This window comes from Primulina eburnea, chromosome 3, assembly GCF_022965805.1.
Source record: "Primulina eburnea isolate SZY01 chromosome 3, ASM2296580v1, whole genome shotgun sequence".
In the NCBI taxonomy this organism is placed as follows: Eukaryota; Viridiplantae; Streptophyta; class Magnoliopsida; order Lamiales; family Gesneriaceae; genus Primulina; species Primulina eburnea.
Genome location: NC_133103.1, coordinates 3,766,948 through 3,781,346, shown reverse-complemented (window position 1 = coordinate 3,781,346; position 14,399 = coordinate 3,766,948). Strand labels below are relative to the sequence as shown.

General features: G+C 35.2%; 2 protein-coding genes and 1 pseudogene across 3 annotated transcripts; 1 reads left to right on the top strand and 2 right to left on the bottom strand.

The window, feature by feature from the left end:
- On the bottom strand, window positions 1–1,061 carry LOC140828033 (uncharacterized). The gene is made up of 2 exons (XM_073191001.1): window positions 903–1,061; window positions 1–570 (listed from the first exon to the last, which is right to left on the bottom strand). Exons 1-2 carry the CDS (start codon window positions 934–936, stop codon window positions 116–118), a joined length of 489 nt encoding a protein of 162 aa, XP_073047102.1. The 5' UTR covers window positions 937–1,061; the 3' UTR covers window positions 1–115.
- A 3,718-nt stretch (window positions 1,062–4,779) lies between these two features.
- LOC140825456 (probable pre-mRNA-splicing factor ATP-dependent RNA helicase DEAH5) lies at window positions 4,780–7,169 on the top strand (annotated as a pseudogene).
- Window positions 7,170–7,935: 766 nt separating this feature from the next.
- Window positions 7,936–10,618, bottom strand: LOC140828032 (cytokinin dehydrogenase 3-like). Of its 2 annotated transcripts, none has more exons than XM_073190999.1 (5): window positions 10,001–10,618; window positions 9,224–9,351; window positions 8,703–8,969; window positions 8,351–8,619; window positions 7,936–8,265 (listed from the first exon to the last, which is right to left on the bottom strand). In XM_073190999.1, the coding sequence occupies exons 1-5, from the start codon at window positions 10,509–10,511 to the stop codon at window positions 7,968–7,970; spliced, it is 1,473 nt and encodes a 490-aa protein (XP_073047100.1). In that variant the 5' UTR covers window positions 10,512–10,618; the 3' UTR covers window positions 7,936–7,967. The 2 variants fall into 2 exon arrangements, with proteins under 2 accessions (XP_073047100.1, XP_073047101.1); XM_073191000.1 differs by having other exon boundaries at window positions 8,002–8,265; window positions 8,400–8,619.
- Window positions 10,619–14,399: the final 3,781 nt, after the last annotated feature.

Below are 14,399 nucleotides of genomic sequence, written 5' to 3'. Positions count from 1 at the left end.
GACCAAAACATGTAATTTATATCAGTTATCACAATCAAGTTTTGTAAAGACTGATATATTATTATAAGCACAGCGACATTAGATGAAACACAACTGAAATTTCATCTAAAAACAGCTATTCGACGTCGAATCCTTTCTCCTGAAGCTCGGCGATAATCTCATTCTTCATTCTCAACCACAGTTTCAAAGCCTCCTGCTCCAACTTCTTGTCCTGCAACTCTTTCTGGAAATTGTATGAATCTCGATCGTTATCGATTAACCCTTTCGGACCAATGGTGGTGCCAATCATCCCGCCTCTAGCAATGAAATCATTCATGGCTTCTTCGTCGCCAGGGTAAGGAAACTTGCGGCGCTCGTAGAGATGCGCGAGCTCTTTCTCTTCTTTTGGCCTCGGCTTCAGGGACCACCATCCGAAAGGTGAGGTCTCGTTCAATAACCATGCCACGCCGAAAAGTGTGTAGGTGCAGAGCAGAGCTTTGCCCACTTGTTTCCAGAAATGATGGTCTTCTTTTCCCAACCCGATTTTCCTCAAGTAATGATCTGCGTCGAATGACTTCGCCAGTAACATCCCTGTAATTGAAATTAAGCAACATTCACGCTTAGGCATTTGGTAAAAAAATAGCAGCAGCAAAAAAAATTTCGACTGGGCCGTGAAATTCATTGTTATGACACTTAAAACAGCTAAAAAAAACGAGAGGATCAAGAGAGAAAACCGCAGAACTTCAAATTGTCACAAGCCCAAATAACACATAATGATTGCATAAAGTCATGGTCTTGCCTGGTTCTACAAACACACCAGACATTTTGTCAAACAGTTCATAGGCGAATGTTTAATTGCGATTAGGGATTCTTCACGGGTATTAAAAACTCCAAATCGTTTCGTGAATTAGGGAAAATATTACCTGTTATAGGATCTCGAAAGCGCTTCCGAACCATGGATGATCAAAAGGAGTTAAATCAATGGTGCGCCTAAAGCAAATGGTCTGTGGTGGCTTATTCTCCAAAGGGGGACGAATATTGATAAACAAGGGAGGGACTTTTTGGCAGTGTCTTAAAAATATACCTAAAGTGAAAAATATTCGTATTGCTGCATCTTGCCCTCCAATCTCTCACTTATTCTTTGCAGATGATAGCCTTATATTCTTTAAGGCCACTATTGAGGAGTGTGATGGTATCCGTCAGTGTCTCTCATTATATGAAAAGGCTTCGGGGCAGCTCATTAACTTCGAGAAATCCTCATTATCTTTCAGCCCTAATACAGATGAGGCATTGACACAGCTGATAAAACAAAGGCTTACAATATCTATTACTCAAGGGCATGAGATATATTTGGGCCTCCCGACATTTTCCCTGAGAAGCAAGAAGTTGCAATTCAGAAACCTTATTGAGAGAGTAGCTTCCAGATTGCAAGGGTGGGGTCACAAGACTTTCTCAGCAGGGGGCAAAGAAACGTTAATCAAGTCTGTGCTCCAGTCGATTCCCACATACGCAATGTCTTGTTTTCACTTACCTAAGACCATCAGCGCGGCTATTGAGAGGGAATGCGCTAACTTTTGGTGGGGTATGCAGGAAGGGAAGAAGAACATGCACTGGAAAACCTGGCAATCTCTATGCACTCCAAAGTGTATGGGGGGCATGGGATTTAGGCATCTGGAGTCTTTCAATAAAGCGCTACTAGCAAAACAGCTATGGAGAATAATCAGTGATCCAGAATCTTTATTCGCGCGTGTTCTCAAGGCAAGATATTTCAAGCATCAGGACATCATGCATGCTCCCCTCGGAACTAACCCATCGTATACTTGGAGATCACTCTTGTGGAGCAGGAATCTCTTGAAGGAGGGGCTGCGTTGGCGGGTGAGTACCGGGGAGGAAATCTCAACATTCCATGATCACTGGATCCCGGGAGTTCATTCCTTGGAACGGCCTCCGGGTTACCAAGGTGACTTTGAAACCGTCAGCACTCTTATCTCGAATGGCTCCTGGAATGAATCTCTATTGCACAAGGTGATACCGTCCTATAAGGTACGAGATGTCTTGACGCTTCCAATAGCACAAGGGTCGCCCAAGGACTCAAGATACTGGTTTAACGATGCAAAAGGGAAGTATTCGGTGAGAGATGGATATAAACTTGACATCGGATTCTATAACCCTCCCACTCACAACTCGGTCCTCCATTCAAAAAAGTGGTGGAAATTTCTCTGGTCTATGTCGGTGCCGTCAAAAGTCCGCATCTTTTGGTGGCGAGCTATCTCAAACATCATTCCGACACAAGAGAATCTGATGACGCACCATGTTCCTGTCTCGGGCTCCTGTCAACTTTGCCACTACCATATGGACTCCACGTGCCATGCTCTCTTCTGGTGCCCGGTGGTGAAAAAGTGTTGGAAGGCTTCGGCGTTCATGACGAATATGAAGCATCTTCAAGGCTTGGACCTTATTGATATTTTCTTGCGGATGAAATGCGTGCTTAATAAAACCAATCTTGAGTCTTTTGTGATGAGAACATGGGCTGTTTGGCAAGCCAGAACTCGCCTTCTACATGACCAGGGCTCTAGGACGGGTCGTTTGGACGTTGATTGGAGTGAAACATTGCTTCGGGATCACCAATCAGCTCACGAATCATTGAATTCAGGTAACAAGCGCAACATGTTAGCTTCGCCTACACGATGGCAGAGACCGCAGATGGATCAACAACGACTGGAAGTGGATGCTGCGATAAATGAGGATACTGGCAACTATTCAATCGGCAGGGCGGTGCGTGACCACGCGGGACACCTGCTGATAGCATTTGGGAGAAAAATTTCTAAGCCATTATCGGTTGTCCATGGAGAAATGGTGGCTATTCGAGAAGGATTACGGGTGATCCAATAACGTGAATTGAAGATACATGAGATCACAACTGATTCTCTGCTGGTGGTGCAAGCAGTCGCCAACCCAGCTGAGGATTTCAGTTATATCGGCGCAATTGCATTGGATATTAAGAGGCTTTTGGATGGTCAACATAAAATCATTCTGACTCATGTTCGACGTTCGGCGAATGCTGTTGCGCACAAACTTGCTTCTTTTGCTATTTCTTCTCAAGCCCCTTATTTATGGGGTCCTGGGAATTTTCCTGTTTGGTTGGTAGACCTTGTAATGAACGATCTCAATATTTCACAATAAAGTTACGAGTTTACCATCAAAAAATAATTAATCAAAAGTATATATATTTTTATTTAGTTTAGCAGTTTATCCAAAATTGAATTGATAATAGAGATTAATAATAGTAGTGTTGGATTACATGTTTGGAAGTTGGAATATTTTTGTCTACTAATTATAATTATACGTCTCATCGAAGCCCTCCCCTCACTTAAAAAAAAAGTTTGCTCATGCCAAAAATACGGTTTATTTTATTCTACATGCAGAGGTAGTGTCTCCATAATAGAATCAAAGGCTAAAATTTAACCACACATACGTGAGGTTCATTAATTTTTTTTTTAAAATCACATATGTGTGTAAATCTTATCCATCCAAACTATGTGAGGACACTGTCCCTACATGTAGCATCGAACCTACCGAAAAATACAGAGAACCACGAGTTCCTTACTTTACCCAAATAGGCATATTCTTTAATTTCAAATCTAGAGATTTAAAATTTCATTTTTCTACGCATAGCGTAAGTCTGAAAAATAATATCAAAACCCATGAGTATGTATGCATGTGTTTTGTTTTATTTTATTATAATTTTGATATGTTGTTAGATAATTGTGTTAATTTCTTTAACACCAACGATATGTTATTCATATATTGAATATGACGAAACATATTAAATTATATATTCAAAAATGATTTATTTATTATGATCAAACATATCAAATTATATATATAATTATCTTCCCACAAAAATTAACACTATGGTCGACCGCAAAACATAATCTATTATATATCATGCCCAAATCCCTAATTTTCTCAAATCCCCGCCACGCCCGATTTTACGTATTTTTTTATTGAGAAATTGATTATTTTAGTTTATTTCAACGTCATAATTTTAAAAATGACTTTCTTTGTTTATGTCTTATATAATTTAAAAATCTTAAATTTACTCTTTTTCTATGACCACACATATTCTATTTCATTATTAATTTATTTAATTATTTATTATTTTTTTTAAGAGTTGATTAACATTTGTTATAATATATTAATTTTTTAATACTACTTACTTATATCAACAAACATATTTTAATAAATTTTTGAATTGTTAGTTTGAATTGGTGCATACGAAATCATCAAGATTATAATATTTTAATTACGATTGTTGCTCATGCAAAATAATATAAACAAAATCATCAATCAGCATGGTTATGAAACACTATGGTTATGTAACGTAATAATTACATCAATGTGAGTATATACAATATAAACAAAAAATCCTATAGCATCAATTATGTCTCTACCTTATTCCATACTAACAGTTTATGAATATATACACCAAATCTTTAAAACAAAATGAGTTTATCATAACTCATATACCTATTAACACAATAATATAAATATAAATCAAAATTTTTTGCATAAAACTTAAGTGAAAAAAATAAATCATATTTGTTTAAAAAGATAGGATTGATGTGTTTCGCGGTCGTCTCTATACGTACGAAATTGATGATATAATAAAATAAAGAGTTTGAGATGAAGAAATCGACGGTGAATAAGAATTAAAAAATATGAGATATATTTGTAATTTGATATAATAAAAAAATTATTTTGATAAATTAATTTCTTTTAAAAAAATCTCTCTTTTTTATTCGGAAGAAGATGGGAGCAGAAAGTAAAGACGATGGATTGTAGAAATTGGAGTATTTATCACTGGTTTCAAATATGTGTACCGAGTTAGATACGCATTTAGGTTTTGGGGAGAAGGTGTTGGCCGAGTTCATCACGGACATTGGTCGAAACTGCGAGACTTTGGATGAATTTGACGGGAAACTGAAAGAGAATGGCGCGGAAATGCCCGATTATTTTGTAAAGACATTGCTTACTGTCATTCACGCGATTTTACCTCCCAAGGCATGGTCGAAATCAGATAAAGGATCAAAGGAGGGAGGTAAATCTGCATTCTCGGCTTTGAATATTAAGGATGGCAGGGACAGAGTGAGGGAATTGGAGAAGGAGATAGAAGAAGAGGCGAAAGTGCGGAGGATAACGGAGGATGATGATGAGGATAATATGTATATGGAGAGGGATAGAGACAAAAGAGAGAGGCGGATGGATAGAGAGAGAGACACAGATAATGATAGAGGAAGGGAGAGAGACAAAGTTAATGATTGGGGCAAGGATAGAGATGGCTACTATGGTGACAGAGGTAGGGGGAAATACAGGGACATGGTTAGGGATGGGGATGGGGACTGTAGTAGAAGTGAAAGGTATAGGAGAGGTGAGTACGATGAAGATAGGGAAAACGAGAGGAAGGGGTCGAGGGAGGAGAGCCGGAGTTATACAAAGTTTTTAAAGGTAGGGCGTCAAGGGTGATGGATACTGGCTGTTTTGTTCAGCTCGAGGGATTTAGGGGAAAAGAGGGTTTGGTACATGTCTCTCAGATGGCAACCAGGAGGATTGCTAATGCTAAGGATGTAGTGAAGCGGGATCAGGAGGTATATGTGAAAGTTATATCTGTTAGTGGGAATAAGTTGAGTTTGTCAATGAGGGATGTGGATCAGAATAGTGGAAAGGATTTGTTACCCTTGAAAAGGGGTGAGGAGGAGGATGTTTCGAGAATAAATCCTTCAAGTTTAAATGATGGTGGAGGCATGAGGGGTAGGATCGGTCTTTCAGGGATCAAAATCACCGAGGAGGAGGTTGTTGTGCAGTCGCGAAGGCCGGTTAAAAGGATGAGTTCACCGGAAATGTGGGAGGCTAAGCAACTTATAGCCTCAGGTGTTATGGGTGTAAAGGAGTATCCGATGTTTGATGAAGAGACTGATGGTTTGCTTTATCAAGAGGAAGGTGCGGAAGAGGAACTTGAGATTGAATTGAACGAGGACGAGCCTGTCTTTTTGCAGGGTCAGAGTCGATCCTCCATTGACATGTCTCCTGTGAAGATATTCAAGAATCCTGAGGGGTCTTTAAGTCGTGCAGCAGCTCTTCAGTCTGCTCTAATAAAAGAGAGGAGAGAGGTTCGGGAACAGCAGCAAAGAACAACGTTGGATTCCATTCCAAAGGATCTGAATAGGCCGTGGGAAGACCCGATGCCTGAAACAGGGGAGAGGCATCTTGCTCAGGAACTTAGGGGTGTTGGATTGTCTGCTTATGATATGCCTGAGTGGAAGAAGGATGCATGCGGTAAAGCTCTGACTTTTTGGGCAAAGATCCAAGCTTTCCCTTCAGGATGATCTTCCCTTGTTTTTTTCTTTTTAATAACTAATATAATTCATTTAGAAGAAGGGGAGGTGAGTTTACCTACCGAATGATCGATAGATATTCATAGAAACCACATTGAGTATGTTGCGAAGAAATTTCTTGTTCAGAGACATGATTTATAATTATATTGCCTGTATGATTGATAGCTTTTGCTAATTTTTTGCGATTCAGTTTGTACTTGGCTCTAGAAAAGATCAAATATTACAACCTACTAGTTCTACTGTTTTGGCCTGGGATCCAGAAATTGGACGAGTCATGTCAATTGTCACCGTGGTTTTTGATTAGCCTTAGTTATTAATACCACTTCTACATTAGGGAGATCCGTTATTTCTGGTCCTATTAATCACTTTACAGTAAATACAATTTAGTTCTCAAACTTCCAGTTTCTTTACATGTTTTGCCCATGCCGTCCCGCGCCCGCCCACGCCCACACAAGCCTGATTAGATGGAATACTACTGCAGTTTCGGCATGAAATCCAGTTCTCCTCGAAAGGCGGAAAATTTTGGCCCAAGTAAGCTCCAGAAACTTCCACTTTGTGCACTACAACAGCTTCTGAATGAGGATAAACACGGAGCTAACTGCTCTGTCTGTCCCAACTAGATAGAACTGATCCGGGTCTTCACATTTCCAAATCAACTAACAAAGTTGTCGTGTAATTTGATCTTGTTGATCCTGAACAAGTGGTGATCAACTTTTGCCAAAATGTTGATAAAGTACCTGCAACTTATACAATGTAACGTATAAAGACGAGCCATCCTTGCAAGTGCTGCAGTTATTTCTCACGTTCTTTTGGTTCCCAGTTTCCTGTAAAACTGAATTATGGTTGCGAGAACCAGATGCTCCTTGTACATAGGTGAGATTTTGTTCAATTCCTGAAGAAGTTGTAAAGGAAGTTCTGAAAGGAAAAGTGAGTAATTTGGAGAAGCAAGAAAAAATAGTTGTTTCGAAGAGATTATTGTACTGGTTTTACTGATTTTTTTGGGCATAATCTCATGGTACCTATTTAATGTGGATAGCTAACTCAAAAATTTCCTACATTTAGCTAAAATACAATTAATATATGCCACATCATCATTGATATTTCAATTACCCAAGTCTCTCTCGTTGACTCGCCTCATTCCTTTTTGTTAACAAGTTCCGGTCGAATGTTTTTTCAGAAAAGTGAGATGTGCGTTTATATTCAGATATTGAAAGGGTAAGTTAGTAATTATGGAAAGAGCTTACCTAACCCGCCGAAAACGTTACCTGAGTTCTAGTTTAGATTATCCTAATAGCAGCCTTATTCGATAAATTAGTTACAATTGAGAACAAAGTTTGTGGAAAAAAAAATACAATTGAAATGAGGATTAGTGGTGATGAGTTCTTTAAACTAATTAGCATTGACAAATATAACAATTTTTCATTTTAAAATTGAATTCAAATTAAATCGCATAATTGCAGTTTTTCATCAGACAAATTCGCAGCCAACACATCAAAATCATGACGGACAGGCTATGGTAATATTTTGAAAACTAACTTTATTCCATTTATTCGTAAGTAATATCATAAATTCATAATTAATTATTCAAAACCATCAGACAAGATTGAAAATTCTTTGTCCTGGTGATAATATCATATTGGGATCAAACTTCATCTTCATTTCTTGAAAAACACTCCATTTTGGCCCAAAATGCTTTATCCAATCATTCCTGGATTTGTAATGCGGAAGATATTGCTTCACCTCGATGCCACCCTCTTCACAAAACTCCATTATTTCATCGTTTACCTTGTCGAATATCTCTGATTCGTTCGACATGTAACTCGTATGCAGCAGCCCTAAAGCGTAGAAGATATCTTCATCTGGTGTAACGGCAGACATTCGATCATCCCATCTGCCAAAGTTGTAGCAATATTATTATTAATAAAGTAAAGGTTTAAGAAGGAATGAACATGACATATATGTCAGGATGTTGGTACTTTTTTCGGCTAAGTGGATAGAAAAGAATGGGTCCGGAGATGAGATTACATCTGTGAATTATATTGAGTAAAACGCCAGTGTTAAAATCCGAAACCCGCGATTTTGGCACGAAGAGATTGAGCCATGGATGAGCTTCGATCTTTTCTTCTTCTGTACTTTGAGTACTGTCAATACTTCCAACTCTACTGAGGAAATCAACGAATGAGACATCTTTCTTGAAGATGAAGCCCGGAATGTAATTCAATTCTTTTAGCAATGATTCGAGTTCCTACAAGACATTAAAAATCATAGTAATTATTTTGGGGGCAAAACCTCTATAATAATTAAAGTAGAAACACTAAGCTAGTTTACCTGATCAACGGCATCAAGATCGTGATCGTGATCGTGATATTTGACGAGTTCCAAAGAGTAGAGGAGGCCTTGAGTGTGGCGAGATAGCGAAAATATTTTGGATTGATGGGAAGGTGAGTAAAAGGAAGACCTCCAGTTATTCGGAGAACTATGATTTGTGATGAGGGATCCCTCAACATAATTTGGGCCATTAGCTATTGAGATGAGATGCTCTTGATCTTGTGTGAATTTGGAGAAGTCACTGTATATCAATCTCACCCATTTTGCCTAACGAAACAAACCTTAAAAAAAGATATACTAAAATTCATAATTACCTATGTTGTCATTTCTTTTCTTTTTCGTTTTTTTATTTGTTTAATATATCTATTCATTTATGATTAACTAGCATGGTGAGCCTATACCAAATGATCAAGTTGATTTATTCTATACACCAAATAATGATGAATTTAATGAAGTTGAATTGAATATTTCCGATTAATGTTCGAATATTAGTAAAAGAGAAGCCGGCCTGTAATGCTTACCCTTGATGGTGCTTTCTCTAGTACTATTCTTGCTCTGGTTATGACGCCAAACTGCCCTAAACCCCCAAGAACTGCATAAAATAGCTCAGAATTTGTCTGTTTTGAGCAAGTCATTAATTCCCCCTTACCTAAATCAACATGTAGAAGAGAGAATTCATCAGTACGAGGGTAAATTAAGCACCAAGACTAGCGCATATACACCGTTTTTCAAATAAAAAACATGTAATTTAAGATGTTCTTTTTTTCATTATGATAATGTCGTCTTTCTTCCTACAAGTCCGTCATTCACCCATGCTACATCAAAGACAGAAATAGTATGAATAGAAAAATTTACGTTTTTGAAGAAAAATAATTGAATTTGAATTTTATTTTTATTTGGAGCGCGCGAGAAATTAAATCATCTTGTAATATGCCGAAATGACATGCCTCTTCTTGATAATATTATGTTTAAAAATGTTTGTGTATATATATATATATATATATATATATATATATATATTCCCTAACGAAATCTACCCAAATCTTGTAAACCAAATATTCATTGCTAGAATCCTTTTTAGTGTATAGGTCCGTGGAAGATGCTATTGGTTCCAAATAAAAGGGCGGAGACAGACAATGACAAACTATGTTATCATGTTCTCTGATACCCACTACAAACTCTGCAAGATCACACTTCCATCTACATGCAATATCTTAAAAATAAGATTATATATATAGATATATATATATACACACATGCATTCATACATACGTATACGCATGTGTGTGTACTTGTACCGGTTATGACATCCATTTCAAGAACATTGGAAATTTGAGGACCATGTAGAAAGGATTGTCCACTAATCCCTCCATTAGACAGCGTTCCCCCAACAGTTAAGTGTAGATAATCAGTCCATGAAACAGGCGCAAGCCCATGTTCTAACGTCGCGAACAAAATGTCGATCCACCTCTGCTCTCCTCGGACGTCTGCATAAAACCCTAATGAATCCGGGTTCCGAGAAATTTTAATGGCATTTCCAGAAATCATTCTCAAAGATTTCATATCAACCACCACCCCTCCACGCGCCGAGGCCTGTCCTCGTACAGAATGTCCACTCCCTCGTGCAGCAATGGTGAATGGAGTAGAAAGATTGTTTGCAAATTTGATTAGCGATATTATGTCATTGATGGATGATGGATAAAGAACTGCAGACGGGATTTCTTGGCCGAGGTTCCCGTAGTCTTTTGAGTTGTTTTTAATCGAATCAGGATCGGTATGTAGCTTAACGGAAATTTCTAGTGATTGCATGTGTGGCTCGAGATGGAATTCGAAATCCACGGATTTTGGTTGAATCCTGTGAGGAAAAACGAACTTGTGATGGTGAAAAAGATGAAGTATGAAGAAAAATTTATGAGTATTTTGCTCTTGTAATTTCATTTATATATTCATCCTCCTCTCCTCCTAATATATAATTCCTGGTCAGGCCAGCTGGTGTGAGATATGGAATCATAATTATATTTTCTAGAAAATAGTTTTAATCTTTGAAAAGAGGTACGTACGTATGTATGTGCAAATTACTCGATAAATCCACTTCCAGGAAAGCTGCAAAATTTTTTTTTTTTTTTACATATGGTACATGAATTATTTGATCCAAAGATATGAAAAGACTAGACTTACGGTTTTTCATGACGTTATACTTAAGTCATTCAAATTTTAATATATATACACACACGTATAAAATAAGTCATTATCAGTCATATCGACAAATCTTCTATTCGATATATAAAAAAATATTATTTGTTATCTAAAAAGTATAACTTTTTACTTGATGTATGGTTCTGATTGACCCGTCTTACGGATGTAAATTTGTGATCCGATGAATCATATTTGCTTTCCCTTCCAATACATAATAATGCTAAGATTAGTATGAGAGCAAGAAAAGATGGTTGGCTTATTTCTCGATCAATGCTATAATATATGCTTATCTTTTTTATTATTTGAATTAAAATATTTTCATATATTTTTTTTTCTCTTTAATTTTCGTTAATGCATCACATTTGTTTTGTTTCATTTCGTCAATACTTTTTGTGTCCCACGGTAGCTAGCTAGTTAGGCAACACTGCTAACTCTTGATCGGATGCATGCATGGTAAAACTAGTCAATTTTCAATTTCCCAACCAAATAAACAAGGATAAAACTGTATTTTTAATCATATATGTATATTTACTTTTTTGCACTTTGACTAATTTATACTGCCAAAATTAATTTTATTATGTTATATATGTTTTTTTTTTGTAATTTCATTACTTTTTTGAATCATTGACGTGGCAGCGATGCGATTGTAATTTGACACCGACACGGTCTGACGTGTATGTGTAGTGTTATATCATCATCCTCGATGAAAATGACAAAACTGAAACATATAGATTAACACTGAGATTTTACAACATAAATTATCAAAATCTTAAGGAAAAAAAATATATATGACAAAAATGTAATTTTCCGACCAATTGAGCAAAATGATATATATGTATATACACACACAATACATATATATAGATATATCATGCTTATGTATGCATTCTTGAAATAGATTTTCTATCCAAAAATAAACAAACATCAATATATTCTGAGGACCCAAGCATAGATTTGGGTCAAATCGGGAAACATGACGTGGAAACATTATAGATTATTAACTCGGATATCTTTGATAATTTGACTAAACGACCAAGATATTAAATAGTTCATTTGTCTGTTCTTTGTGCAGAATATAAGGCGGGATCATGTGATCTGATCGTGACCGTTCATTTGTCCAAGAAAACGATATATCTAAAGTACGATTCAACTCGAAATCTATCATAATATGATTTTTTTGAAAAAATATTTAATATTTAAAATTCATTATTTAATATATTTATCCAAACAAATAAATACATTTGTTATTTTAGATTTAAAATTTCTAACTTCAAATCTATACATCTAAACACATTTAATATTTACAATCTGTTTCATGAAGAGAATTTGATGGAATTTGGAATTACAAATATCATTTTAATATTTGGTAAAATGAGAATACAAAATGACGACGATATTTCATTTAATTAGTAAAATCTTTACAAAATCGGTAGGATTTTATTCAACTAAATGAAATCATTAGACGATCAAGCTCGAGCTTCGCTTGAAATAATTGGATCGAAATATCTGTTACCAAATTCAATTTGTTTTTAAGAGTCCACAACTGATATATATATATATATATATGATCATATGGACATATTCAAACATAAATCAACACAAAAATATGCAGAACTCGATTGAATATTAATACAATGCTTTTCACGTAACTTTTATATTTTTTTTAAAATTATAAAAAATGAAACTTAAATTTCTTTTTTATATGAAGAAAAAGTAATTGAATTTAGTCGTTCCTCCGTATTGTGGCACGTGAAATGATAACCTAAAAGGACAGAAATAAGAGAGATGAGCATCTTTTGTGCAACTTGCACACTTCACATCACAACTCGTGGACATATAGAGATTGGTAGGTGGGGTGGGGTGGGGTGGGGTGGGTACTGTGTTCGTATGTGCTTTACAGGCCACAATGTAGATATATGTTTTTTTTTTCGGTGTTCTAAAAGACTTGTGCATGACCGCCTAAAAAGTTTTTAGTTCCCGCGGTAGTTCGTCCTGTTTTTTAGAAAGACGATTCTTTTAGATGTTATTGAAAAAATCGGTTGGGTCGTTTAGCCGGTTCAAAATCGTCTAGACGAGCATTTTTAAAAAAAATGATTTTTTTAATAAAGATTGTTCGACTGATTTTTTAATTAATTTATATCGGATAAAGATGATGAATATGATATTGATTTTAATTTTGAATCTGATATGAATGAATTATTGGAGAAATATGAAAATGAACAAGAAAAATTAGATATTTAGATTAAAAAAAAATCATATGCCTAAGCATCTAGACACTAGGTGGTGGGTGGGTGGCTGTCAGCTTAGCATCTATCGTTTTTGAAAACACTGATTTTTTTTATATATTATTGTTATTTCGAAATCGATTTTAGCTGAAGCTGCCCAAAATTAGAATCCAACAATTCCCATATAAAATTTTCAAAATAAAAATAAAGTTGGATATAAGTTTTAGTTTCGTGGTAATTTATAGATCAATTTTGAGTCTTATCGCACTACTAACATGTATTCGAAGTTTGGGCTCTGGAACAACTAGAAGATCGGGTCGAACTTTAAACGGGTTTTTATTCATGTTTTAGTTCAGATAAATGTTTAGGCCCAAATATCAATCTCTGCCAATAACTTTTAGGGCTTGATTTAATTTCTGTTGGCTAAGCCCAAGCTAGCAATTATGACCAACACAATTTTCTCGAATCGTTATGACTAGATTTTAATATTTTTTAAATTGAACCTTAATATCTAACGTTGTAACACTCGTCAGATATTCAATGTAAGAGATTAAATGACTTTAATTTATTTTTATAGAACTTTAAAGTGTATAAGTATGCAATATCAAAACTTTTATATATTCTGTAGAAGTCTAATTATATTTAAAATAGAATTTTGTAGAGTTTTTCATAATGTTGAATAACGTTATTCAACATTGACTATGAAAAACTCTACAAAAGATTAGAGATTTTCAAAATGTCAATAAACATTTAGTAACTCTATGAAATTCATTAATATATACAAATTAAAGTCTAAATTACAACTATAATTCGTCAAAAAACATTTCGCATAAACTAAAGATTTGGATGGATTTTTCCAACTTTCCTTCTTTTCCTCTCTGTCTCGTCCTCAAATATATATATACACATACACTCACAAACTAATTTATATTCTCTTTTCACTTTCAAATATTTTCATTTTCCCCAATAAAATTGAAAGTGATAATAATTTCTGATAAATAAAATTTAATTTCTTTATTAAAATTTTGAATAAAAATGGTTTTTTTAATATGATTAAAAATTGATTTCTAAATTCTTTTCTAATATTTTATAGTTAGTCTATAGACTATCATATTTTTGTTAAAAAATATATTTACACAGTAATAAATAATGTTTTGAATTGTTTTTACATTGATATATATAAAAAATTATTTCAAATTAAAGATGTTATTAACGTAAACTAATTATTATTTCAAATAAATCAATGAAAAATAAAAAGATATAATTAAGAATACAA

Coding starts and splice junctions, on each gene's coding strand:
- LOC140828033 (XM_073191001.1), bottom strand. CDS start 936: ATGGTTCGGAAGCGCTTTCGAGATCCTATAACAG. Junction 571..902: donor CTTTCGAGATCCTATAACAG/GTAATATTTTCC, acceptor TTTCAATTACAG/GGATGTTACTGGCGAAGTCA.
- LOC140828032 (XM_073190999.1), bottom strand. CDS start 10,511: ATGCAATCACTAGAAATTTCCGTTAAGCTACATACCGATCCTGATTCG. Junction 9,352..10,000: donor TGAAATGGATGTCATAACCG/GTACAAGTACAC, acceptor ATGTTGATTTAG/GTAAGGGGGAATTAATGACT. Junction 8,620..8,702: donor ATCTTGATGCCGTTGATCAG/GTAAACTAGCTT, acceptor AATGTCTTGTAG/GAACTCGAATCATTGCTAAA.